The sequence below is a fragment of the Pseudophryne corroboree genome, chromosome 3 (assembly GCF_028390025.1).
Source record: "Pseudophryne corroboree isolate aPseCor3 chromosome 3, aPseCor3.hap2, whole genome shotgun sequence".
NCBI classification, from domain to species: domain Eukaryota; kingdom Metazoa; phylum Chordata; class Amphibia; order Anura; family Myobatrachidae; genus Pseudophryne; species Pseudophryne corroboree.
In genome coordinates this window covers 244,156,777-244,183,253 of record NC_086446.1, presented here as the reverse complement: position 1 = coordinate 244,183,253, position 26,477 = coordinate 244,156,777, and the positions used below count along the sequence as shown (strand labels likewise).

General features: G+C 46.8%; 1 protein-coding gene across 1 annotated transcript in view; it reads left to right on the top strand.

The window, feature by feature from the left end:
• DPM1 (dolichyl-phosphate mannosyltransferase subunit 1, catalytic) overlaps nt 1-21,849 on the top strand; it is a 121,076-nt gene extending 99,227 nt beyond the window's left edge. Inside the window, exon 9 of the mRNA XM_063958964.1 lies at nt 21,442-21,849. Within this exon, the coding sequence (XP_063815034.1) occupies nt 21,442-21,546 (105 nt within the window). The 3' untranslated portion in view covers nt 21,547-21,849. The remainder of the gene's footprint in view (nt 1-21,441) is intronic.
• Nucleotides 21,850-26,477: the final 4,628 nt, after the last annotated feature.

Below are 26,477 nucleotides of genomic sequence, written 5' to 3'. Positions count from 1 at the left end.
TTCAATAGTGAGATTGGTCGGTATGACGAGACCAGGGTGTGGTCTTTATTGGGTTTGGGGAGGACTATGACTCGTGCTGTGTTGAAGTTATGAGGAGCCGGGTGTCCTGTCAGAATTGAATTATATAAAATTAAAAGATGTTCGCTAATATGTGGTAAGAGTAGTTTGTAATAGGCTGCAGACAGTCCGTCTGGGCCGGGGGATTTCCCATTGAGTAGGGATTTAATAATTGCTTCCAATTCCTCTGCAGTGATGGGAGTAGTGAGGAGTTCTTTGTCTTCTTCTGATAGTGTGGGAAGGTCGGCTTTTGTTAAAAACTCTGAGCCAAGTTCTGGTTGGTCCAGAGGGGCCGTGTATAAGGTATCAAAGAAGGACAGAAAGGTATCACTAATTGCCTCCTGTGTTAGCGCTGGTGAAGTAAGGGTGTCACGAATAATGGAGATATGTTTGGGGGTTGCATGAGCCTTCACCATATTTGCCAATAATTTTCCAGGGCGATTACCCCAACGGAAGTATTTGTTGGACTGGAAGGAAAGGAACATTTTGGCCTGCTCTGTGCATAGTGTGTCGTAGACTAATTTAGCATCTTTATATCGTGTTCTATTGGATTCCGATGGATCGGCCAATAATTGAGAATAAATGGAAGTAACCTGGAGAGAAGCTTTAGCCATTCTCTCCCTTAGTTGTCTCTTTCTGGCGGCCACATATGAGATCACTTGACCTCTAATGACCGGTTTAGAAGCCTGCCAGAAGAGGTTCATGTTATCAATATGTATTGCATTATCACCTGTGTAATTGAGGTATGATTGGGTCAAGTAGAGTTTAAAGTCTTCTGAGTGAGTTAGATGTTCTGGGAACCGCCAGGTGTGAGAGTATAGACGGGGTGTGGTTAGGGTAATTGATAATGTAATTGGAGCATGATCTGATAGAATACAAGACACCACCATCGCTAACATTCTTCTATGTATTAAAGAGGAGGATACTAGCCAATAATCTAGTCTGGAGAATATTTTGTGTGGGTGTGAGAAGAAGGAGTATTCCCTGGAATCAGGATTAAGAAATCGCCAAGGATCTATGAGCTGTAAGGAGTCCAGCATTAGGGACAGTGGTGGGGGAGTAGATCTATTCAAACCTGATTGTCTGGGACCACCTGACACATCTAGCATCGGATCTAGAACGACATTAAGATCTCCTCCTAGTATCAAGGAGCCTTCCACCCAATCCTGTAAGTGGACAAAAATATCTGAGAAAAATGAAGCGTTAGGCCCTGTGGGGGCGTAAATACAAGCCAGAGTGAAACGTTCTCCCTCGATATCAACCTTTAAAAACAGGAATCTACCCTCTGGATCCACTCGCTCCTCCCTGATCTCATAATGTAGTGATTTGCGAAAAAGGATTACCACTCCCCTTGTTTTGGTAGTATATGATGCACTTCTAAAGTCTCCCACCCAAGTATCCCTAAGTACGTTAGGGTCAGTGATTCGCCAATGTGTCTCTTGTAGTAATACCACATCGGGGTGAAATTTTTTAAGGTGGTTTAGTACTTTTTTCCTCTTGATTGGTGTGTTCAAACCCTCCACGTTCCATGAGACAAATTTAAGAGACTAGCCAATATTTTTTATAACTTTGTGCACTAAACAAAGTGTGTCTACATTCACACAATTCATTTATGTTTCATATACACCTTATAAATACAGCCTAAAGGTCATTTAATACAATATTTTTAATAGCTTTGTGTATTAAACAAAGTTTGTGTACATTGAGTCATCAAAAAACAAAGGTTTCACTATCTCACTCTCATTCAAAAACGTCCGTATTTCGGAATATTCCGTATTTCGGAATATTTGGATATGGGATACTCAACCTGTATAACAAAAATGAACAAAAAATAGATAAAAAGTTAAATAAAAAACATAAAGCTTATCTGAACAATATCAGGCAATGTGTAGGGCAGTCCAGGGGTATATCCACAGTGAGTGCCTTAGTTGGGAGGTAATCAGGAAAGGTTCTCAACGCGTTTCACCTTACAAGGCTTCCTCAGGAGTGTCTATAGGGATTAACACTGTCTTTCCTATTTAAACCCTCCCAAGATTAGAGGCGGAGATCCATTATGCTAATCAAATACACCTCATAGTGCACTAGTTGATACTGCACTATGAGGAGTGTATTTTGTGCTTACTGATTTTAGATCCGGCTGCAGTGGGAATATTGGAGGATAAAGACCTCTTGTGATTTGCTGTTTTATCCCAACCTTCTGGTACGCATATTACTTATAGAGGTGATCAATATTCTTTTAATTGACACAACAATACTGCACCATTAGAGGTGGTGTTTATGTTTGCGGTCTATAGACCCCCTATGCTGTGAGCAACAGATTGAAGACCGAAACAACAGTATTTGATGTGCATGATACAAAACCCCTCATCTGGTACGCAGAATACCTATATGAGTTTTGTCATGTCACAAAATCAAGTTTGAAATTACTGCACCATCAGGCGCTTGTCCTTTTTTCCAGATTTCAATTCCACTGAACCTAGTGGCCCTTCGAAGGACTGATCAGCCATCCATAGGTTTACTTGTGGAGTCCGTGTGCATTTATCGACAGATTAAAGAAAGTCTTACTACTACGTATTTTATTGTTGTTGGAGGGAAGTAGCGCATTGACCCCTCTCGATTTCCAGTTTATATACTGGATCAGCCTACAAAATGCAGATGGCAGGTGTAAAATCGGATCTATATGCTGTGTAATTGCATTATACTTTGTTTGGAATTGGGCTTATGTTCCATATGTCGTGAACACCTTTACTAAAGCATCTCTACATCTTAAAGATTTTTTTTTATATACAGGGGTCTATTCAATTAGCTCACTTCAGCAAGTCTGTGTGGCTGTATGCCACACTTACAGTAGCTCTGGACCTGCTGATTTTTAGTTCTCAGTCACTTTGGGCTGCGTACAAAAATCTGCAAGATAGGGCCGTAAGAGGGGGCAAGTTGTCATTGCTGGCGTTTACACACCATTTAAACAGCAACTCACTCCATTACCCCATTGGCTGTTAATTGAATCTGCTCCACAGTGTCAAACTCTAGAGGAACGGGAAGAGGTTTATTAAAATACCCCTGTTGTATTTTAATGTGTATACTTGCTGCTGAAGGCCGGAAATGGTGTACGTCCCAAAGACACATAATGGTCAATTCAATTAGCCCGTCAAGGGGGGCGAATTGCCATTGTAATGGCAAAGAAACGCTGGAAATAACAACCACTCTCTCACCCCCCCCCCCCGCTTGTGGTTTGATCTCACCCCAGACTTGCGGCTTTTTGTACATAATGAACACCCTGGGGCACTATTGACACTGAACACTGAACAATGTTCTACCCTAGAACCAGTATAGAAATTAAGCAGATATGGAGCAGTAGATGGTACGAGATGGTGTTTTACAGTAGATGGTGTTGTAAAACAAAACAATTAAATATCTGAAAACAAATATAATAAATGATGCACACTACCTGCTTCAGATAAGCACCAGTATTATGAATCCTGTCGCTGGCATTCAGAGTGAAGTCCGTGAAGTGCGCACAGTTCATCCTCCACTGCCTTTGTATAAAATGGGTTTACACTTCAAACGAAAATCTAATACCAGAAAATACAGTATATCGGAGCGCTTGTAAATATGGGAATGCACACCTAAAAAGAAAACTGTTAAATAGAAGCATATTTACAGCTCTTTTAAGATGTTTTGAGAAAAGTCCACATGGAAACAAGGGGTTCCGATTGATAGCCTTCAGTAGACTGTCAGGTACTGGTTGTTACTACCTCTTCCTATCTCTTGTACCTGTGCAGCGGTTAGCCGATGCTTGCCACTGTGTGCTGTGAGCTGTTCCCCCGCTGGCGACTTCTCCCGGGTGGCTGATGACGGCTTGTGCTAGCCATCTCCGGCAGGCGGCTTCTCCTCTGCAGCCGAGTGTGGCTAGTTTCAGATGTCTAGGCTTAGGCGCTGGCTGTCTCCGGCTGGTTCCCCTGCTTCTCCCGTGCAGTCAGATTCAACGGCTCCGGGATTTGTGGCTGTAACTCGTTTTAATGAGTGCTAAAACCAACGCATTTCGGGCAGCATGGAATCTACTGGAATCTGAGACAACATATAAGGGAAACCTCCAACTCAATTTATTTATCAACATTTCCTTATGTAGTGCCAGCCTATTCTGTTGCAATTTACAATTTGAAACAAAATAGTAGTAGAACAGTAATAAAACAGACTGGGTAATAACAGAGGAGGTCCCTGCTTGCAAGCTCACAATGTATAGACTAGGCTAACTTCAAAGCGCCCAAATCCAAAATATCCAAACCCATGTTTTTCACCGGTGTTAGACATCCAGGTTTGGCTTATAGCAGGGATGGGGAACCTTAGGCCCTCCAGCTGTTGTTGAACTACACATAGCAGCATGCCTTGCTACAGTTTTGCTATTTGGCCATGCTAAAACTGCTGCAGGGCATGCTGGGATGTGTAGTTCAACAGCTGGAGGACCGAAGGTTCCCCATCCCTGGCTTATAGGGAAAACCCATTCCCATACCTTCCACCTTCCATGATAAAATATTGGCATACAAATTGGTCACGCCCTTTATGCACAGAACTGTGCCCTCAGTTTGCAGAGCCCATGCATAAATCTGTGTGCTTTTTGGCAGTTGAAAAGTGACACTAGGGTTATATATAGTTTTGGCGTCCAGATTTTAGCAGCGCCCCATAATGTTACAGTGGTGCTTGAAAGTTTGTGAAACATTCAGAATTTTCTGTATTTCTGCTGAAATTTGCCCTAAAACTACCTCACTTTCATACAAGTCCTAAAAGTAGATCAAGAGAACCAAATCAAACAAATGAGACCAAAAAAAAAAAACTTGCTAATTTTTATTTGAGGAAAATGATCCAATATCACACATTTGAGTGGAAAAAGTATGTGAACCTTTATGATTAGCAGATATTTTGAAGGTGAAATTGGAGGCGGGTATTTTCAATCTATGGGATGACAATCAGATGTCAGTAGACAACCTGTCTTTAAAATAACCGGGATCTAGCAAAGTCTGATGTGCACAACACGTTTGGGGAAGTGTATAATGATAAAGAATTTCTATAACCTAGAAATGTGCAATACTCCTAATGAGTGCAGATAGGTCAGTGGGCTAATTCACCTCATCACTCCATAAAGGGTCATAACTTGAGCAGGGACAAGAAAAATTATTTTAGTTATTAGTATTTTATTTTTAAATATTTAGTCAATATTCAACTGATGCCCCACCCCGTTTTGTATAAGCACCGCCCTCCAATGTACTGTTGTTTGTTTGTTTTTTCTGTGTTAGGTAAAAAATTATATCTGGGAAACCTGGTTTGAGATCCGCCCCTGCAACTCATCTTGACATGACATGAGCGTGCTAATGCCCTTCATAGTCAAAGGTGTGCCAGAGCATACCGCACTCCCGGGCAGCATTCCGGGCAGGGTGGTTGGGGGTGGGTCTCGAATGCCAGCTTCCCAGACACTGACACAGACACTATGCCACCATGCCTGCCAGTAGGTGGAGATAGTTCTGGGACACTTGAAGCTTAGTTACTCATCATGCTTCTAAGCCAACAGGGCAGGGAATTCTGTTACAGTGGTGACCCTTTTGTGTTTCATATCAAAGTATGTTTGTATTTACATAATAAATTGTTTAGGAAAATAAAATATGAATTTGGTAATAAGTAGAGATGAGCGGGTTCGGTTCGTCGAGATTCATATTCCATATAAAGAACCGTGGGTCGCCACCACGTTCACTCGTGCATTGTAGATTGAGCGGAGAGGACGTGGCTACGTTCTCTGCCTGAAAAGCTCAATATCTGTGCTCAGTGTGCTGCATTGTGGTGACCACCAGTATATAGTAGTATAGTACAGTAGGCCATTGCTGTATCTTGCAGCTCCATGTCGACTCAGGTCTAGTATCTTGATCAGTGCTCAGTATCTGTGCTGCATTGTGGTGACCAGTATATAGTAGTACAGTGCTGCATTGTGGTGACCACCAGTATATAGTAGTACAGCACAGTAGGCCCTTGCTGTATCTTGCTGCTCTGTCACTTCTAGTATCCTGATCAGTGCTCAATATCTGTGCTGCATTGTGGTGACCAGTTTATAGTAGTACAGTGCTGCATTGTGGTGACCACCAGTATATAGTAGTACAGTACAGTAGGCCATTGCTGTATCTTGCAGCTCCGTGTCAGACTCGGTTCTAGTATCCTGATCAGTGCTCAATATCTGTGCTGCATTGCAGTGACCAGTATAGCGTAGTACAGTGCTGCATTGTGTGGTGACCACCAGTATATAGTAGTACAGTACAGTAGGCCATTGCTGTATCTTGCTGCTGTGTGTCACTTCTAGTATCCTCATCAGTGCTCGGTATCACTGGTCAGTGTCATGTCAGAACAAAATGTTTTGGAGGTTGTGGAGGTGTCTTCCTCAGAGGAGTCTGTACCAGGTACTCAGGATTGCCTTGAGTGGTTTCATCCCATTAGGATGGAGACAGAATGGCTGGATAGCCTAGGAAATAAGATTCCTCAGAGTTCATTAGGGCATACTCTATAAAGTTGCTGGAAAAAAGCTACGAAGAATGCTCTAGTTATGGATCAGTACATTTCATCTAGGACCCCCTCAGCTCCTGATACACAGGTCTTGCAGGCCAACACGGACATCGATGCCGACACAGGGATCGACGCAGATGTTAGAGGGAGGCACTATGATAGAATAGAATATAAAATTCAGCAATTTATCAATGCCATTAGGGATGTGTTAGAAATACCTATACATATAGAGGAAAATTCTTGTATGCTAACTGCAAAATCATTAGTGACATTCCCGGTTTCGGAAGAGTTGAATACCCTATTTGAAGATCCTGGTTAAACCCAGAAGAGGTTTTTCACATCCCCAATAAAGTACTTAAGACATATCCCTTTCCTGAGGAGGATAGAAGGAGATGGGAGATTCCTCCCATAATAGACATTTCGGTGTCCAGGCCATCAGGGATAATTACATTACCTGTACCAGGCTCGGCCTCGTTAAAGGAGCCGACTGACCGCAAGATAGAGACAACTCTAAAATCCATTTACACGGCTACTGGAGCCACCCTTAGGCCCACTATTGCATGCACTTGGGTAGCTAGGGCTATGTTAAAATGGTCAGACAATTTAATAGAAGACCTTGATACAATCCATAGGGACGATGTTGTCTTGATTCTAGGTCACATAAAGGATTCGGCTAAATTCATGGTGAAAGCCATGAGGGACATTTGGCTGATGAATTCTAGAGCATCCTCCATGGCAGTAGCGGCTCGCAGAGGTCTCTGGATCCACCAATGGAACGCAGACGCCGAATCCAAGAGGTACCTCCCCTTCGCAGGTGAGACACCGCTTGGGGACACTCTGAATACAAATCCTTCCGCAGCACCACCTGTGAGAAGACGTAACTCTGCTTCTCTGATGCAGTCCCCTTGGGCTGCCAGATCGAGAAAATTCGTGAGGGCCTACTTCTGCACGAGGCTAGGCCATAGAAAGAGCAGAAAGTCTGTACCCCACAGGTGCACGGGTTCAGAGGTTGGATTCTACTCCCTTAGCGTCCTCAGCGTGACGCGGAAGGACTCCCATGTGGGGGTCCACTGGGGGGGGGGGGAAGGGGGGAATCTCATCTACATCACTACGGGGGAGCCTTAGTTATTATAATTATATCCCGGGTAATAAAAATTATTACCCAGGGTTAGAAACTGGATTCAGGAGTTTCCCCCTGGCTGTTTGTTTAATCAGCCCTGGCAATTGTTAGGACAGTGGGTTTGTCCCTGTCATATAAAAAATTAAAAAAAAAATTAAAGTGCCATCGTGTCTGACACTTCTGTATATGTCCAGTGGTACTGCCATTTGATTCCCGACATTACTGCCATTTGATTCCAGTGATTTTGTCCTTTTTCTTCCAGTGATTTGGACCAATAAATAATACCATTGATTAGAACAAACAATTCCTGTGATATTGAGGTGTTTGTGTCGCTTAGCTTAGCCATCCAGCGACCGCCATCCAGCGACCTTGGTGCACCTCTTTTTTTTTCTTTGCATCATGTGCTGTTTGTGGACTATTTTTAAAGTGGCATCCTGTCTGACACTGCAGTGACACTCCTAGATGGGCCAGGTGTTTGTGCCGCACATTTGGGTCGCTTAGCTTAGTCATCTAGCGACCTCGGTGCAAATTTTAGGACTAAAAATAATTTCTCATATGTCCTAGAGGATGCTGGGGTTGCTTCAAGAACCATGGGGTATAGACGGGATCTGCAGGAGACATGGGCACTTTAAGACTTTAAAAGGGGTGTGAACTGGTTCCTCCCTCTATGCCCCTCCTCCAGACTCCAATTAGATTCTGTGCCCAGTGAGACTGGATGCACACTGAGGAGCTCTCCAGAGTGTCTCAGAAAAAAAGACTTTTGTTAGGTTTATTATTTTCAGGGAGACCTGCTGGCAACAGGCTCCCTGCATCGTGGGACTGAGGGGAGAGAAGCAGACCTAATTCTGTGAGTTTCAGGGCTCTGTTTCTTAGGCTACTGGACACCATTGGCTCCAGAGAGTCTGATCGCTAGGTACGCCTAGATGCTCGTTCCCGGAGCCGCGCTGTCAACCCCCTTGCAGAGCCAGAAGTCAGAAGCCGGGTGAGTAGAAGAAGATCAGAAGACTTCAGTGACTGCTTTTGAGGTAACGCCCAGCGGCCGCGCTGCGCGCCATGCTCCCCACATACAAACTGCACTGCAGGGCGCAGGGGGGCCGCCCTGGGCAGCATAAATCCTCATTAGCGACTGGCACAAGTGTATACAGTGCCTGGGCACTACATACAGACCCCCGCCAGTATAAATATGTAAAATTAAGCGGGACTGAAGCGCGCCATTAAGGGGTCATGGCTTAGTCCTCACAGCTCTGACCAGCGCCATTTCACAGAAGCTGCAGAAACGCTGAGCCTGGCCTCCCACACTACTGTGCAAGTAACAGGGTGCAAAACGGGGGGGAGGGGCACTAGTGATTTGGTACTATTTTATTGAATATAAAGGCGCTAACAGGTCTGGGCAGTATATTACTCGCTTCAGAACCGGGATAGGTGCTGGATTGTGAGCTGGCAGAACTCCCTCTGTGTTTCTGTAACAGGCTTTGCTGTGGGTCTGTCCCCTGTAGCCCCAGTGTGGTTGTGGGTGTCGGTATGCATGTGTCGATATGTCTGAGGCTGAGTGCTCTTTCAGGAGGAGGCTGGAGTGGGGACAGAAAAGGCTGTGGGAGTGACCGTGTCGGCACTGCCGACAGCTGATTGGGTAAATATGTTGAGTGTTTTGAATGCAAATGTTGGCTCGGTTGACTAAGAGATTAGATCAATCTGAGTCTAGGAACCAGACATGGAGGAAATCCATGAAGGATGCATTTTCACAAGCTCAGACCCCTTCGGGGTCACAGAAACGTGCATTTACCCAGATAGCAGATACAGATACCGACACGGACTCTGATTCCAGTGTCGACTATAGTGATGCCAGATTGAATCCTAAACTGGCTAAGAGCATTCAGTACATGATTGTGGCGATAAAAGAAGTATTGCATATCACGGAGGACCCTGCTGTTCCTGATACAAGGGTCTGTATGTTTAAAGGAAAGAAACCTGAGGTAACGTTTCCTCCCTCTCATGAACTGAACGCTCTCTTTGAAAAGCCTTGGGAAAATCCTGACAAGAAGGTACAGGTCCCCAAAAGAATTCCAGTGGCATATCTGTTCCCCTCTGGGGACAGGGAAAAGTGGGAGTCATCCCCCACGGTGGACAAAGCTGTATCGAGTCTGTCCAAAAAGGTGGCGCTTCCGTCTCCGGACACGGCAGCCCTAAAGGATCCTGCGGATCGTAAGCAGGAAAATACACTAAAATCCATTTATGTCACTACAGGTTCGCTACTCAGGCCTGCCGTTGCTTCGGCATGGGTGAGTAGCTCTATTGAAAAGTGGGCAGATAACTTGTCATCTGAGATAGATACCCTAGACAGGGATAGCGTGCTTTTTACTCTGGGTCATATCAGGGATGCTGCAGCATATTTAAAGGAAGCTGCAAGGGATATTGGCCTTTTGGGATCAAGGGTCAATGCCATGGCAGTCTCAGCTAGGAGGGCATTGTGGATTCATCAATGGAATGCTGATGCTGACTCTAAGAAGACCATGGAGTCTCTACCATTTAACGGTAGTGTCTTGTTTGGTGACGGCCTCACTGACCTGGTATCTACGGCTACCGCGGGTAAGTCATAATTTTAACCTTATGTTCCTGCACAACAAAAGAAAACGCACCACTATCAGATGCAGTCCTTTCGGCCCAATAAATACAAAAAAGGACGAGGGTCCTCCTTCCTTGCTGCGAGAGGAAGAGGAAAGGGAAAAAGGTCACAGGCTGTGGCAAGTTCCCAAGAGCAGAAGTCCTCCCCGGCTTCTACCAAATCCACCGTATGACGCTGGGGCTCCTCTGCGGGAGTTTGCACCGGTGGGGGCTCGTCTCAAACTCTTCAGTCAGGTCTGGGTTCACTCGGACCTGGATCCTTGGATATTGTAATTTGTACCCTTGTGTTACTATTTCTAGTTTCAAGACGTGCCCCCTCACCGATTTTTTTTTCAAATCGGCCTTGCCAGCTTCTCTTCCAGAAAGGGAGGTAGTATGCGCTGCAATACTAAAGCTGTGTCAAAATCAAGTCATTGTCACGGTACCCACGTCACAACAGGGGGAGGGTTTTTATTCGTGGTCCCGAAGCCGGATGGCTCGGTCAGACCGATTCTGAACCTAAAATCCCTCAATTTCTTTCTAAAAAAAAATTCAAAGTCAAGATGGAATCTCTCCGAGCAGTGATTTCCAGTCTGGAGGAGGGGGATTTTATGGTGTCGGTCGACATAAAGGATGCCTACTTACACGTCCCCATATATCCTCCACATCAGGCATACCTGAGGTTTGCTGTTCAGGATTGTCATTACCAATTTCAGACGTTGCCATTTGGTCTGTCCACGGCTCCAAGGATTTTCACCAAGGTTATGGCGGAAATTATGGTTCTCCTGCGCAAGCAAGGAATCACAATTATCCCGTACTTGGACGATCTCCTCATAAAGGCGAGATCCAAGGAACAATTGCTGAAAAACATTGCGCTATCGCTGAGGATTCTGCAACAACATGGTTGGCTCCTAAACTTGCCAAAATCACAGTTGGTTCCGATGACACGGCTGTCGTTCCTGGGTATGATTCTGGATACAGAATTAGAGTTTTTCTTCCAGTGGAAAAGGCTCTGGAAATACAGAACATGGTAAAACAGATTCTGAAACCTGCAAGAGTGTCGATTCTTCAATGCACTCGGTTGCTGGGGAAGATGGTGGCGGCCTACGAGGCCATTCTACGAGGCCATTCAGTATGGCAGGTTCCATGCCAGGGTGTTTCAGTGGGACCTGTTGGACAAGTGGTCCGGGTCTCACCTGGACATGCACCGGAAAATAATCCTATCTTCCAGGACCAGGATCTCCCTCCTGTGCTCAAGCCAGGAAGCTTGTGTGCACATAAACATTCTGGAATTAAGGGCCATTTACAACGGCATTCTGCAAGCGGAACATCTTCTTCGCGGTCTGCCCGTCTTGATTCAGTCGGACAACATAACAGCAGTGGCGTACATAAACCACCAGGGCGGCACAAGGAGCAGAGCGATGATGGCCAAGGCCACAAAAGTTCTTCGCTGGGCGGAGAGACATGCAAGCGCTCTATCAGCAGGAGTGGACAACTGGGAAGCATACTTCCTCAGCAGACACGATCTCAATCTAGCAGAGTGGGGTCTTCCCCAACGACTTGTCACTTCTGCAACGACCTCTTGAGGAATTCCTCAAATAGACATGATGGCGTCCCGCCTCAACAAGAAACTTCAGAGATATTGTTCCAGGTCGAGGGACCCTCAAGCAATAGCGGTGGACGCCCTAGTGACACCGTGGGTGTTTCCGTCGGTCTATGTGTTCCCTCCACTTCCACTCATTCCAAAGGTGATAAAGATTATAAGAACAAGGGTTCAGGCGATACTCATTGTTCCAGACTGGCCAAGGAGTGCCTGGTGTCCAGATCTTCAGGAGTTGCTCATAGAAGATCCCTGGCCTCTTCCGCTACGGGAGGACCTGTTACAACAAGGACCGTGCGTGTATCAAGACTTACCGCGGCTGCGTTTGACGGCATGGCGGTTAAACGCCAAATCCTAGCCCGAAAGGGTATTCCCAGTGAAGTCATTTCCACACTTCTTCAGGCTAGAAAATAAGTAACAGCAAAGCATTACCACCGTATTTGGAGGAAATATGTGTCTTGGTGTGAATCCAGGAAGGCTCCTACGGAAGAATTTCAGCTGGTGCGTTTGCTCCATTTTTTTGCAAGCAGGTGTGGATGCGGGCCTAAAGTTAGGCTCTATTAAAGTACAAATTTCGCCCTTATCAATCTTCTTTCAGAAAGAATTGGCCTCCCTTCCAGAAGTTCAGACCTTCGTGAAAGGCGTGCTGCACATCCAACCTCCATTTGTGCCTCCTGTGGCACCGTGGGATCTTAATGTGGTGTTGCAGTTCCTGCAATCTCATTGGTTTGAACCTTTACGTAAGGTTGAGTTAAAATTCCTTACTTGGAAAGTAGTCATGTTGTTGGCCTTGGCATCCGCAAGGCGGGTATCTGAGTTGGCGGCTTTGTCTCACAAAAGCCCCTATTTAATCTTCCATGCTGATAGGGCGGAGTTAAGAACTCGTCAGCAATTTCTGCCAAAAGTGGTTTCATCATTTCATGTAAACCAGCGTATTGTAGTGTCAGTGGCTACTGACGCCTTGGCGGAATCGAAGTCTCTCGATGTGGTCAGAGCTTTGAAAATCTATGTCGCCAGAACGGCGCAGATTTGGAAAACAGAGGCTCTGTTTGTCCTGTGGGCTCCCAACCAGGTTGGGGCTCCTGCTTCCAAGCAGGCCATTGCACGCTGGATCTGTAATACGACTCAGCAGGCTCATTCTACGGCAGGATTGCCGTTACCGAAATCGGTGAAAGCCCATTCTACCAGAAAGGTGGGCTCTTCCTGGGTGGCTGCCCGAGGGGTCTCGGCATTACAGCTTTGCCGAGCTGCTACTTGGTCGGGTTCAAACACCTTTGCAAAGTTTTACAGGTTTGATACCCTAGCTGAGGAGGACCTCTTGTTTGGTCAGTCGGTGCTGCAGAGTCATTCGCACTCTCCCGCCCGTTCTAGAGCTTTGGTATAAACCCCATGGTTCTTGAAGCGTCCCCAGCATCCTCTAGGACGTATGAGAAAATAGGTTTTTAATACCTACTGGTAAATCCTTTTCTCTTAGTCCGTAGAGGATGCTGGGCGCCCGTCCCAGTGCGGGTTGTATCTGCAGTTTGACTACTTAACTCAACATGAGTGTAACCATAACCAGTCTGTGGCTGATGTTGGTCATGCCGTTGCATGCGTTGTTGTTGAATGCCATGTTGTACGGCGTGTTTGAGGTGTGAGCTGGTATGCATCTCACCTTTAGTTTTAAAAATAAATTAAATAAATCCTTTTCCTCTAAATATCCGTCTCCCTGGGCACAGTTCCTATAACTGGAGTCTGGAGGAGGGGCATAGAGGGAGGAGCCAGTTCACACCCCTTTTAAAGTCTTAAAGTGCCCACGTCTCCTGCGGATCCCGTCTATACCCCATGGTTCTTGAAGCATCCTCTAGGGACTAAGAGAAAAGGATTTACCGGTAGGTATTAAAATCCTATTTTCTCTGACGTCCTAGTGGATGCTGGGAACTCCGTAAGGACCATGGGGAATAGCGGGCTCCGAAGGAGGCTGGGCACTCTAGAAAGATTTATGACTACCTGGTGTGCACTGGCTCCTCCCACTATGACCCTCCTCCAAGCCTCAGTTAGATTTTGTGCCCGGCCGAGGTTGGATGCACACTAGGGGCTCTCCTGAGCCCTTAGAAAGAAAGTATAGATTTAGGTTTTTTATTTTCAGTGAGACCTGCTGGCAACAGGCTCACTGCAGCGAGGGACTAAGGGGAGAAGAAGCGAACTCGCCTGCTTGCAGCCGGATTGGGCTTCTTAGGCTACTGGACACCATTAGCTCCAGAGGGATCGACCGTAGGCCCAGTCCTTGGTGTTCGGTCCCGGAGCCGCGCCGCCGTTCCCCTTACAGAGCCAGAAGCAAGAAGAGGTCCGGAAAAACGGCGGCAGAAGACATCAGTCTTCACCAAGGTAGCGCACAGCACTGCAGCTGTGCGCTATTGCTCCTCATACACACTTCATACTCCGGTCACTGAGGGTGCAGGGCGCTGGGGGGGGGGGGGGCGCCCTGAGAAGCAATAATAACACCTTGGCTGGCAAAAATTCCACAATATATAGTCCCAGAGGCTATATATGTGGAAAATACCCCTGCCAGAATATGGAAAAAAGCGGGAGAATAGTCTCCGGAAAAGGGGCGGAGCTATCTCTCACAGCACACTGGCGCCATTTCTCCTTCACAGATCCGCTGGAAGGAAGCTCCCTGGCTCTCCCCTGCAGTCTACACTACAGAACAGGGTAAAAACAGAGAGGGGGGGGGCACTAAATTTAGGCGCAGTATATAATATATAGAAAAAGCAGCTATAGGGGACATAACTCAGTTAGTCCCTGCATTATATAGCGCTCTGGTGTGTGCTGGCATACTCTCACTCTGTCCCCCCAAAGGGCTTTTGTGGGTCCTGTCCTCATTCGGAGCATTCCTTGTGTGTGTGCGGTGTGTCGGTACGGCTGTGTCGACATGTTTGATGAGGATAATGATGTGGAGGCGGAGCAGATGCCTTTAGAAGGGATGTCACCCCCTGCGGGGCAGACACCTGAGTGGATGAGCTTATGGAAAGTAATGAGTGCACGTATAGACTCCTTACATAAGAAAATTGACGACATGCCAAATGTGGGACAGCCGACTTCTCAGCTCGTGCCTGCCCAGGCGTCGCATGGGTCGTCAGGGGCTCTAAAACGCCCGCTACCGCAAGCAGACCCAGATGTCGACACTGATACTGACACCAGTGTCGACGACGATGAGTCTAACCTGATGCCCACTAAGGCCATTCACTGCATGATTGAGGCAATGAAAGAGGTGTTACACATTTCTGATATAACTACAGGTACCACTAAAAAGGGTATTATGTTTGGAGAGAAAAAAACTACCCGTAGTTTTTCCCCCATCAGATGAATTAAATGAAGTGTGTGAAGAAGCGTGGGCTTTCCCTGATAAAAAATTGGTAATTCCTAAGAAGGTACTAATGGCGTTCCCTTTCCCGCCAGAGGATAGGTCACGTTGGGAAACACCCCCCAGGGTGGATAAAGCGCTCACACGTTTGTCTAAAAAGGTGGCACTACCGTCTCCGGATACGGCCGCCCTCAAGGAACCTGCTGATAGAAAGCAGGAGGCGATCCTGAAGTCTGTATATACACACTCAGGCATTATACTTAGGCCAGCTATTGCGTCAGCTTGGATGTGCAGTGCTGCCGCTGCGTGGTCAGATAAACTGTCAGAAAATATTGACACATTAGACAGAGACACGATCCTGTTAACCATAGACCATATAAAAGACTCAGTCTTATATATGAGAGATGCACAGAGGGAAATCTGCCGACTGGCATCTAAAGTAAGTGCATTGTCCATTTCTGCTAGGAGAGGCTTATGGACTCGCCAGTGGACAGGAGATGCAGATTCTAAAAAGCACATGGAAGTGTTGCCATATAAGGGTGAGGAATTATTTGGGGATGGTCTCTCGGACCTAGTTTCCACAGCAACGTCTGGGAAGTCAGCATTTTTACCCCATGTCCCCTCACAGCCTAAGAAGGCGCCGTTTTATCAGGTTCAGTCCTTTCGGACCCAGAAAAACAGGCGTGGAAAAGGCGGGTCTTTTCTGTCCAGAGGCAGAGGTAGGGGAAAAAGGCTGCAACAAACAGCAGGTTCCCAGGAGCAAAAGTCCTCCCCCGCTTCTTCTTCTTCCAAGTCCGCCGCATGACGGTGGGGCTCCACAGGCGGAGCCAGGTACGGTGGGGGGTCGCCTCAAGAATTTCAGCGATCAGTGGGCTCGCTCACAGGTGGATCCCTGGATCCTGCAAATAGTATCTCAGGGGTACAAACTGGAATTCGAGGCGTCCCCACCGGTTCCTAAAATCTGCCTTGCCGATTGCTCCCTCAGACAGGGAGGCGGTGCTAGCGGCAATTCACAAGCTGTATCCCCAGCAGGTGATAATCAAGGTACCCCTACTTCAACAAGGCCGGGGTTATTATTCCACACTATTTGTGGTACCGAAACCGGACGGTTCGGTGAGACCCATTTTAAATTTAAAATCCTTGAACACGTACATAAAAAAATTCAAGTTCAAGATGGAATCGCTCAGGGCGGTTATTGCAAGCCTGGACGAGGGGGATTACATGGTATCCCTGGACATCAAGGATGCTTACTTGCATGTCCCCATTTACCATCCTCACCAGGAGTACCTCAGATTTGTGGTACAGGATTGCCATTACCAATTCCAGACGCTGCCGTTTGGCCTGTCCACGGCACCGAGGGTATTTACCAAGGTTATGGCGGAAATGATGATACTCCTTCGAAAAAAGGGAGTTTTAATTATCCCGTACTTGGACGATCTCCTAATAAAAGCGAGGTCCAAGGAACAGTTGTTGGTGGGAGTAGCACTATCTCAGGAGGTGCTGCACCAGCACGGCTGGATTCTGAATATCCCAAAGCCACAGCTGGTTCCGACGACACGGCTACTGTTCCTGGGTATGATTCTGGATACAGTCCAGAAGAAAGTGTTTCTCCCGGAGGAGAAAGCCAGGGAGTTGTCATCTCTAGTCAGAGACCTCCTGAAACCAAAACAGGTATCAGTGCATCGCTGCACACGGGTCCTGGGAAAGATGGTGGCTTCTTACGAAGCAATTCCCTTCGGCAGGTTCCATGCCAGAATCTTTCAGTGGACCTGTTGGACCAGTGGTCCGGATCGCATCTTCAGATGCATCGCTTAATAACCCTGTCTCCAAGAACCAGGGTGTCTCTACTGTGGTGGCTGCAGAGTGCCCATCTTCTAGAGGGCCGCAGGTTCGGCATACAGGACTGGGTCCTAGTGACCACGGATGCCAGCCTTCGAGGCTGGGGGGCAGTCATACAGGGAAGAAACTTCCAAGGACTATGGTCGAGTCAGGAGACTTCCCTTCACATAAATATTCTGGAACTAAGGGCCATCTACAATGCCCTAAGTCAAGCAAGATCCCTGCTCCTACACCAGCCGGTGCTGATCCAGTCAGACAACATCACGGCAGTCGCTCATGTAAATCGACAGGGCGGCACAAGAAGCAGGATGGCGATGGCAGAAGCCACAAGAATTCTCCGATGGGCGGAGAATCATGTACTAGCACTGTCAGCAGTGTTCATTCCGGGAGTGGACAACTGGGAAGCAGACTTCCTCAGCAGACACGACCTCCACCCGGGAGAGTGGGGACTTCACCCAGAAGTCTTCCAGATGCTGGTAAACCGTTGGGAAAAACCACAGGTGGACATGATGGCGTCCCGTCTCAACAAAAAGTTAAAAAGATATTGCGCCAGGTCAAGGGACCCTCAGGCGATAGCTGTGGACGCTCTAGTGACACCGTGGGTGTACCAGTCGGTTTATGTGTTCCCTCCTCTGCCTCTCATTCCAATGGTATTGAGAATAATAAGAAAGCGAGGAGTAAACACGATTCTCGTGGTTCCGGATTGGCCAAGACGAGCGTGGTACCCGGAACTTCAAGAGATGCTCTCAGAGGACCCGTGGCCTCTACCGCTCAGACAGGACCTGTTACAGCAGGGGCCCTGTCTGTTCCAAGACTTACCGCGGCTGCGTTTGACGGCATGGCGGTTGAACACCGGATCCTAAAGGAAAAGGGTATTCCGGAAGAAGTCATTCCTACGCTTATTAAGGCCAGGAAAGATGTTACGGCAACGCATTATCACCGCATATGGCAGAAATATGTTGCATGGTGCGAGGCCAATAAGGCCCCAACAGAGGAATTTCAACTAGGTCGATTTCTGCATTTCCTGCAAGCAGGAGTGGATATGGGCCTAAAACTAGGCTCCATTAAAGTACAGATCTCGGCTCTGTCGATTTTCTTTCAAAAAGAACTAGCTTCAGTACCTGAAGTTCAGACATTTGTGAAAGGAGTGCTGCATATTCAGCCCCCATTTGTGCCTCCTGTGGCACCTTGGGATCTCAACGTGATGTTGAGTTTCTTAAAATCACATTGGTTTGAGCCACTAAAAACCGTGGATCTGAAATATCTCACGTGGAAAGTGGTCATGTTATTAGCCTTGGCTTCAGCCAGGCGAGTGTCAGAATTGGCGGCTTTATCATGTAAAAGCCCTTATCTGATTTTCCATATGGATAGGGCAGAGTTGAGGACTCGTCCCCAATTTCTCCCTAAGGTGGTGTCAGCGTTTCACCTGAACCAGCCTATTGTGGTGCCGGCGGCTACTAGTGAATTGGAGGACTCCAAGTTGCTAGACGTTGTCAGGGCCCTGAAAATATGTTTCCAGGACGGCTGGAGTCAGAAAATCTGACTCGCTGTTCATCCTGTATGCACCCAACAAGCTGGGTGCTCCTGCTTCTAAGCAGTCTATTGCTCGCTGGATTTGTAGTACAATTCAGCTTGCACATTCTGTGGCAGGCATACCACAGCCAAAATCTGTAAATGCCCATTCCACAAGGAAGGTGGGCTCATCTTGGGCGGCTGCCCGAGGGGTCTCGGCTTTACAACTTTGCCGAGCAGCTACTTGGTCAGGGGCAAACACGTTTGCAAAATTCTACAAATTTGATACCCTGGCTGAGGAGGACCTGGAGTTCTCTCATTCGGTGCTACAGAGTCATCCGCACTCTCCCGCCCGTTTGGGAGCTTTGGTATAATTCCCATGGTCCTTACGGAGTTCCCAGCATCCACTAGGACGTCAGAGAAAATAAGAATTTACTCACCGGTAATTCTATTTCTCGTAGTCCGTAGTGGATGCTGGGCGCCCATCCCAAGTGCGGATTGTCTGCAACACTTGTAAATAGTTATTGTTAACTAAAGGGTTATTGTTAAGCCATCTGTTGAGAGGCTCAGTTGTTTTTCATACTGTCAAACTGGATATAGTATCACGAGTTGTATGGTGTGATTGGTGTGGCTGGTAAGAGTCTTACCCGGGATTCTAAATCCTTCCTTATTATGTCAGCTCGTCCGGGCACAGTGTCCTAACTGAGGCTTGGAGGAGGGTCATAGTGGGAGGAGCCAGTGCACACCAGGTAGTCATAAATCTTTCTAGAGTGCCCAGCCTCCTTCGGAGCCCGCTATTCCCCATGGTCCTTACGGAGTTCCCAGCATCCACTACGGACTACGAGAAATAGAATTACCGGTGAGTAAATTCTTATTATTGTGAGGTGTTCAGAATAGACTGGAAATGAGTGGAAATTATGGTTATTGAGGTTAATAATACTATAGGATCAAAATTACCTCCAACTTCTATGATTTAAGCTGTTTTTGAGGGGTTTTTGAAAAAAACACCCAAATCCGACAAATTCTTAAGGGAGGTTTTGCCAAAACGCATCCGAATCCAAAACACGGCCGCGGAACCGAATCCAAAACCAAAACACAAAACCTGAAAAATGTCCGGTGCACATCTCTAGTAATAAGTACAATTAATGTAATGGTAGTTTAAGAAGTAACTCAAATGTATACAGTACTGTGCAAAAGTTTTAGGCAGGTGTGGAAAAAGTGCTGCACAGTAAGAAAGCTTTAAAAAATAGAAGTGTTAATAGTTTTGTTTTTTGTTTTTATCCGTGAACAAAATGCAAAGTGAATGAACAGAAGAGAAATCTAAATCAAATCAATATTTGGTGTGACCACCCTTTGCCTTCAAAACAGCATCAGTTCTTGGCATACCGTTTTTGAAGGAACTCTGCAGGGAGGTTGTTCCAAACATCTTGGAACGCGATCTTCTGTGGATGTATGATTGCTAAACTCCTTGTCTCTTCATGTAATCCCAGACAGACTTGATGATGTTGAGATCAGGGCCCTGATCTCAGGTCACTTCCTGAAGATAGTTCTTAATGATATTGGCTGTATGTTTAGGGACATAGTCGAAATTTTAAGCCAATCAAACGACTTCCTGATGGTATTGCAAAAATATGATGCAGTGTTACAGGTGGTAACCCTACTTTATTAGGAGACCTACAAATACAGGTATTTTAAAAATCTGTAACCTAGGTAGCTGCAAACACATTGTGTAACCTGCAGCAGCTTTATTGGAGTCCAACTACAGTAGAATTTTGTTTCTAGTACTATATAGAAAATAAGAAGAAATATCTGCTTACAGCAACCCCCACCCCAGTTTCCATGACTGTTATCTATACACTGGTATCAGGGGTGGTCTTCAGTTTGCCGGCTGTCGAGATCCTGGCGCACAGTATACCGGCGCCGGAATCCCGACAGCCGGCATACCGACACCTTTTCTCCTTCTTGGGGGTCCACGACCCCCCTGGAGGGAGAATAGATAGAGTAGCGTGCCACCGTGCCCGCAGCGTGGTGAGCGCAGCGAGCCCGCAAGGGGCTCATTTGCGCTCGCCCCCAGCTGTCGGTATGCCGGTGGTCAGGATTCCGGCGCCGGTATGCTGGCCACCAGGAGCCCGGCCGCCGGCATACCCTACTACACCCGGTATCGGGCATGTCCTGCAGTGTTCCCAGAATATGCACTTTCATTTAGAAATTTCCTTTTAAGGTTTTTAACCTGGGTGTTCATACTAGATTATTTCAAATCAAATCAGGGTGTGTTTATTAACCATATTATAGGGTCTTCATTTCAAGGAAAGTGCTTCATTTATACTGTGATTTCATGATTGTCTTGGAGCGGTACAGTCTAATAACACTTATTAAGGTGTTTGCATTCTGCTTCAGGCATCATGGTTGAACACTGTCGCCGTTGGGGAAGTTAAGGGGAGTACTCGCGGAGCGATCCCAGGCTAAAATCTAAGATTGCTTAGATTTTAAGCATGATCTCTCCGTGTGTACCACCACAGCTGGTGCTATATTGTCATCTTTCCCCCTCCCGCACGCTCAGCGAACTTCCCCACATGTGGCCTTTAGGGGCTAGTATTTTATTTTATTTTTTGTCTCTTTAAAAGATAGAATGATTAGTAGTAGTGTCCTAGCTGTACTTCAGAGAAATAAAATAATGGTTTAACCTGTGTGCGAGACATGCGAGAGTGAGTGTACTACATGCATTGTCTGGTATCATCACATGCTGAGCACATTCTGGAAATTCCCTGTGTAGGAGGGCTGTTTCATGCCTATAATGCTTTGATCTGTATTTCCTTTTTTTCTTGACAGGTCCCCATCTCATTTGTGGATCGTGTTTATGGAGAGTCCAAGCTGGGGGGAAATGAGGTGGTCTCTTTCCTAAAGGGCCTGTTAACTTTATTTGCAACCACGTGATCTCAGCTGGGGAACTTGCTACATTAATGGATCAATCGATGGATGCATTATTGTCAGTCCATGCTGCTGAACTATTTTGGATAAAGGAAAGGAAAATAGAAGAGAGAGAGAGAGAGTCCTATTAGAAAAGAGATTTACCCTCTTTCAAATCTGTATTTTTGCAAATGAGGACATAACTAACAAACATCTAGTTGTCACAAAGTTCTCAAATTTGGTAAACTGATTTTCTTTTTCTTTTTTAAATACCCTTTATTTATGGAAACCAACATGGCAAAAAAAGCAATAAAAAAACATTTGATAGTTTTCATTGTTTTTCTTTGTTTTTACAAAAAAATGACCGTAATGCAACTTTGACTGTGAAACATATCTACATTAGGATGCAAATAACAGGGCATTTGTCAATAGTACAAGTATGTAATCAGTAATTAGAATTTATATAGCATTTAGAATTATCTTTTTTTCCGTTCAATAGAACTATTTTGCTCTAAAGTTGCTGAAGAGGCCAATGTAATATCTTCCATGTCCATGCAGTATATTATGTGCACCCATTCCTGTATGGACGGGTGCTATAGTTTGCTGGGGTCATGGCTTTAGCTGCATTATTTAAATGAGTGATTTTGATAGGTCTAATCTTATCACAAATAAACCAGATCATATTTTACTTTGCCATTTATGCACCAAACGGATAAGCCATGTGTATAAATAGGTACACCTTTACAGCATCTGTATCAATATTCGTTAATTGGAGCCAGGTGCTGTTAATAAAGGGCCTGATTTAGAGATTGGCGCTTTTGCAGAGCTGCAAGCAGATTCCCAATTATTGGGAGTCTGCAGCTGCGCAAAGCCCGTACTGCGCATATGCAGGACGGTGTTTGCGATGACTGCCGTAGTTCCCCCTCTGCAGCTGCCGTAAAGGGGTTGGGTAGGGGACAGAGGGAGGGCTGCATTCCTAAAAACGGGGACATGTTGCCTCCATGTTCTGTGAAGGGAGAGCCAGGGGGTCTGCGTGTCACCACGCAAACTTCCTGGCCTCGCTGCACCTGCTTCAGTTGACCAGCTGCACAAGCTGAGGCCTGCTCAGCTTGCCTTCTGCAGGGAATATTACGACCAATGGTCGCGAGGATGGATTCCAGTTTGCCATGTTGGTCGCAGTGCTGGGATCGCAGCTATACACAGGAGACGTCTCTTCTACTGAGACGTCTCCTGCATTGCCCCTCCTAGGGGTCGGATGGAAAATCAATGCTGCTTGCTTGCAGCCTCAAACTTCCGTCCATCTCTGAACCAGGCCCAAAGTGCACTTCATTAGTTGGCCATTTGGAAGAGCTGCCATCTCTACATAATTGTAGAACCACAGTTCAGTGTGCAGCAGTTGGGTTTGTGTTAATACCACACTAAGGAGAAAAGACATCTGAAATGATCTCCGATAAGTGTTAGTACTTATCCATCTGGAAAGGGACATGAGGCTGATTTGAAGTCCATAATTTTTCAGTGGGACCAGTGGTCGAAGTGGGGCGGTATACGGCGGTATGGTATACCGCCACTTCTTCCACTGACCCGGAAATGCACTGAAAGTGCAGCAGGAGGCGAGGGAAGTGGCCATCCTGCTGCACGTTGTGCTCCCCGTCCCTGCGCGGCGGCCCGCGGCTGTGTAGAGCGCTGTATTAGCTCACAGCCGCCCGCCGCCGCTCACCTCCAGCCACCTGCCGCCGCCGCCAGCCACCAGCAGCCCATCGCAGCCAGCCACCAGCAACAAATGAGGTAATGTTCCCCGTTGTCACTCTCTCTCCCCGTTGTCACTCTCTCTCCCCGTTGTCACTCTCTCTCCTCGTCGTCACTCTGGCTGTCACATTTTCGGCTCGTACCGTGTGCTACAATGTGAATTTCAGCTCGTACCGTGTGCTATAAGGTGAAAGGGCACCAGTACTAGATAGTATAAGGGGTTCTACTTCACTGGACATGCCCCCTTTTGGGGTGACCACGCCACCTTTGCTGGAGCGCACGCATAATTACGTCCTTGACTTTTGCATACCCCCACTTCAAAATTTCCACTTCGACCCCTGAGTGGGACTATGTAAAAATGAAAATGCTGAAGATGGCTGTCAATTTCACAGAGGTTATCCAAGCAAATTTAGCCAAATATCAGACCAGATCATGCTGAGACACTGCAAAAGCTACAGACAGTGACACAGAAACCTGTAAATGGAAAGGTTTGGCTTTTATAAACGGCAAGGCAGCAAAACTCTGCTCCCCAAACACAAGCATCACACTATTACTCAGGTTTATACAAACATTGGCGCTAGTGCCAAAAGGTGGAGCACAAGAATGCTTTGAGTGGCATCTGTGGGATCAAAGAGGGAATTTGTTTTCCGAACTACATGTGCTCTGCTGATCCATATTTGTATTATCCAGGCAGTCAAACCCCAAAATATAAATAAATAAGCACAAATAATGCATTGCAACTGAAATATATATATTTTGTGTGTGCAAACAAAGCACTCACATATAGGGGTATATTCAATTGAAGTCTGATCCATTCCGACATTCATTTGCCGGAATGGATCCGACCTGGGCTATTCAATGACATCTCAATTCGACTTGTAAAAAAGTCGACGAGATGCGTTGGGGGGGTGACGGGGGAGAGCAGCGCTTCAGCAGCAGCTATATAGCCGCTGCTGTAGCGCTGCTCTACCCCGTCTGCCCGCGGCTCTTCCCCTGTCTCTCTGCCTCTCCCGTCCCTCCTCTCCCAGTCCCTGCATCACAGCCACCGCTGACGGCAGCGTCCACCCGGCTCCAGCAAGCGAGGTCTCGCTTGCTGGAGCCGGGTGGATGCTGCTGTGACATCCTCCAGCGCTGCTCACCCGGTCCCCGCCTCGGCTCTGCCCGTCCCAGCTTGGCTCTCCAGTCTCCGGTGCTGCTCTCCCCACTCACTTCTACTTTTTTTTTAAAGTCGAAGTGAGATGGCTGAAAACAGGATTTTAATACCTACCGGTAAATCCTTTTCTCCTAGTCTGTAGAGGATGCTGGGGTCCACTTCAGTACCATGGGGTATAGACTGTTCCACAGGAGCCATGGGCACTTTAAGACTTTTTCAAACTGTGAACTGGCTTCTCCCTCTATGCCCCTCCTCCAGACCTCAGTATAGGAACTGTGCCCAGGGAGACGGACATTTCGAGGAAAGGATATACTTTTAAGTTAATGGTGAGATTCCTACCAGCTCACACTTCAACCATGCCGCACAACATGGTATTCAACAAAACACATGCCAACACCATGAACATTACAGCAAACGTGCTGAAAACATTTTCAACAAAATAACTGCAGGTAAAGTACGCACTGGGCTGGGTGCCCAGTATCCTCTACGGACTAGGAGAAAAGGATTTACCGGTAGGTATTAAAATCCTGTTTTCTCATACGTCCTAGAGGATGCTGGGGTCTACTTCAGTACCATGGGGTTATACCAAAGCTCCAGTACGGGCGGGAGAGTGCGGATGACCCTGCAGCACCGATTGACCAAACTGTAGGTCCTCATCGGCCAAGGTGTCAACCTTGTAAAACTTAGCAAACGTGTTTGCCCCTGACCAAGTAACTGCTCGTCAAAGTTGCAATGCTGAGACCCCCCGGCAGCTGCCCAGGTTGAGCCCACCTTTCTAGTAGAATGGGCATTCACCGAATTCGGTACCGGCAATCCTGCCGTGGAATGAACGTGCTGAATCGTACCACTGATGCAATAGTCTGCTTAAAAGCAAGACACCCAATCTTGTTGGAAGCATACAGGACAAACAGAGCCTCTGTTTTCCGTATCCGAGCTGTTCTCGCGACATAAATTTTCAAAGCCCTGACCACATTCAGAGACTTTGAAGCAGTGAAAGTGCCAGTAGCCACTGGCACCACAATAGGTTGGTTTATATGGAAAGAAGGAACCACCCTTGGAAGAAATTTCTGAAGAGTTCTTAACTCTGCCCTATCTTCCTGAAAAATCAAGTAAGGGTTCTTGTGAGACAAGGTACCTAACTCAGACACCCTCCTTGCGGATGCCAAGGCCAACAGAATGACCACTTTTCAAGTGAGAAACTTCAACTCTACCTCCTGGAGAGGTTCAAACCAATCCGATTGAAGGAACTGCAACACCACGTCAAGATCCCATGGTGCCACAGGAGGCACAAAAGGAGGTTGTATGTGCAGAACCCCTTTCACGAATGTCTGAACTTCTGGAAGGGAGACAATTTTTTCTGAAAGAAAACGGACAAGGCCGAAATCTGGACCTTGATTGAACTCAACCGTAGGCCCACATCCACACCCGCCTGGAAAAAATGTAGAAAACGTCCTAACTGAAACTCTTCCGTTGGAGCCTTCTTGGATTCACACCAAGATGCATATTTTCTCCACATACGGTGGAATGTTTAGACATTACTCCTTTCCTGGCCTGAATAAGAGTGGGAATGACTTCTTTGGGAATACCCTTTTGGCTAGGATCTGGCGCTCAGCAGCCATGCCGTCAAACGTAGCCGCTGTAAGTCTTGATACACGAACGGCCCCTGCTGCAGCAGGTCCTCGTGAAGCGGAAGAGGCCGAGGATCTTCTATGAGTAACTCCTGAAGATCTGGATACCAAGCCCTCCTTGGCCAGTCTGGGACAATGAGGATCGCTCAAACTCCTGTTCTTATGATTTTGAGAACTTTTGGTATCCGTGGAAGTGGAGGGAAGACATACACCGATCGAAACACCCACTGGGTCACCGGTGCGTCCACTGCTATTGTTTGAGGGTCTCTCGACCTGGAACAATATCACCAAAGTTTCTTGTTGAAACGAGATGCCATCATGTCTACTTGAGGAACTCCCCAAAGACCTGTAACCTCCGTGAAGACTTCTTGGCGGAGGCCCCATTTCCTGGATGGAGATCATGTCTGCTGAGGAAGTCTGCTTCCCAGTTG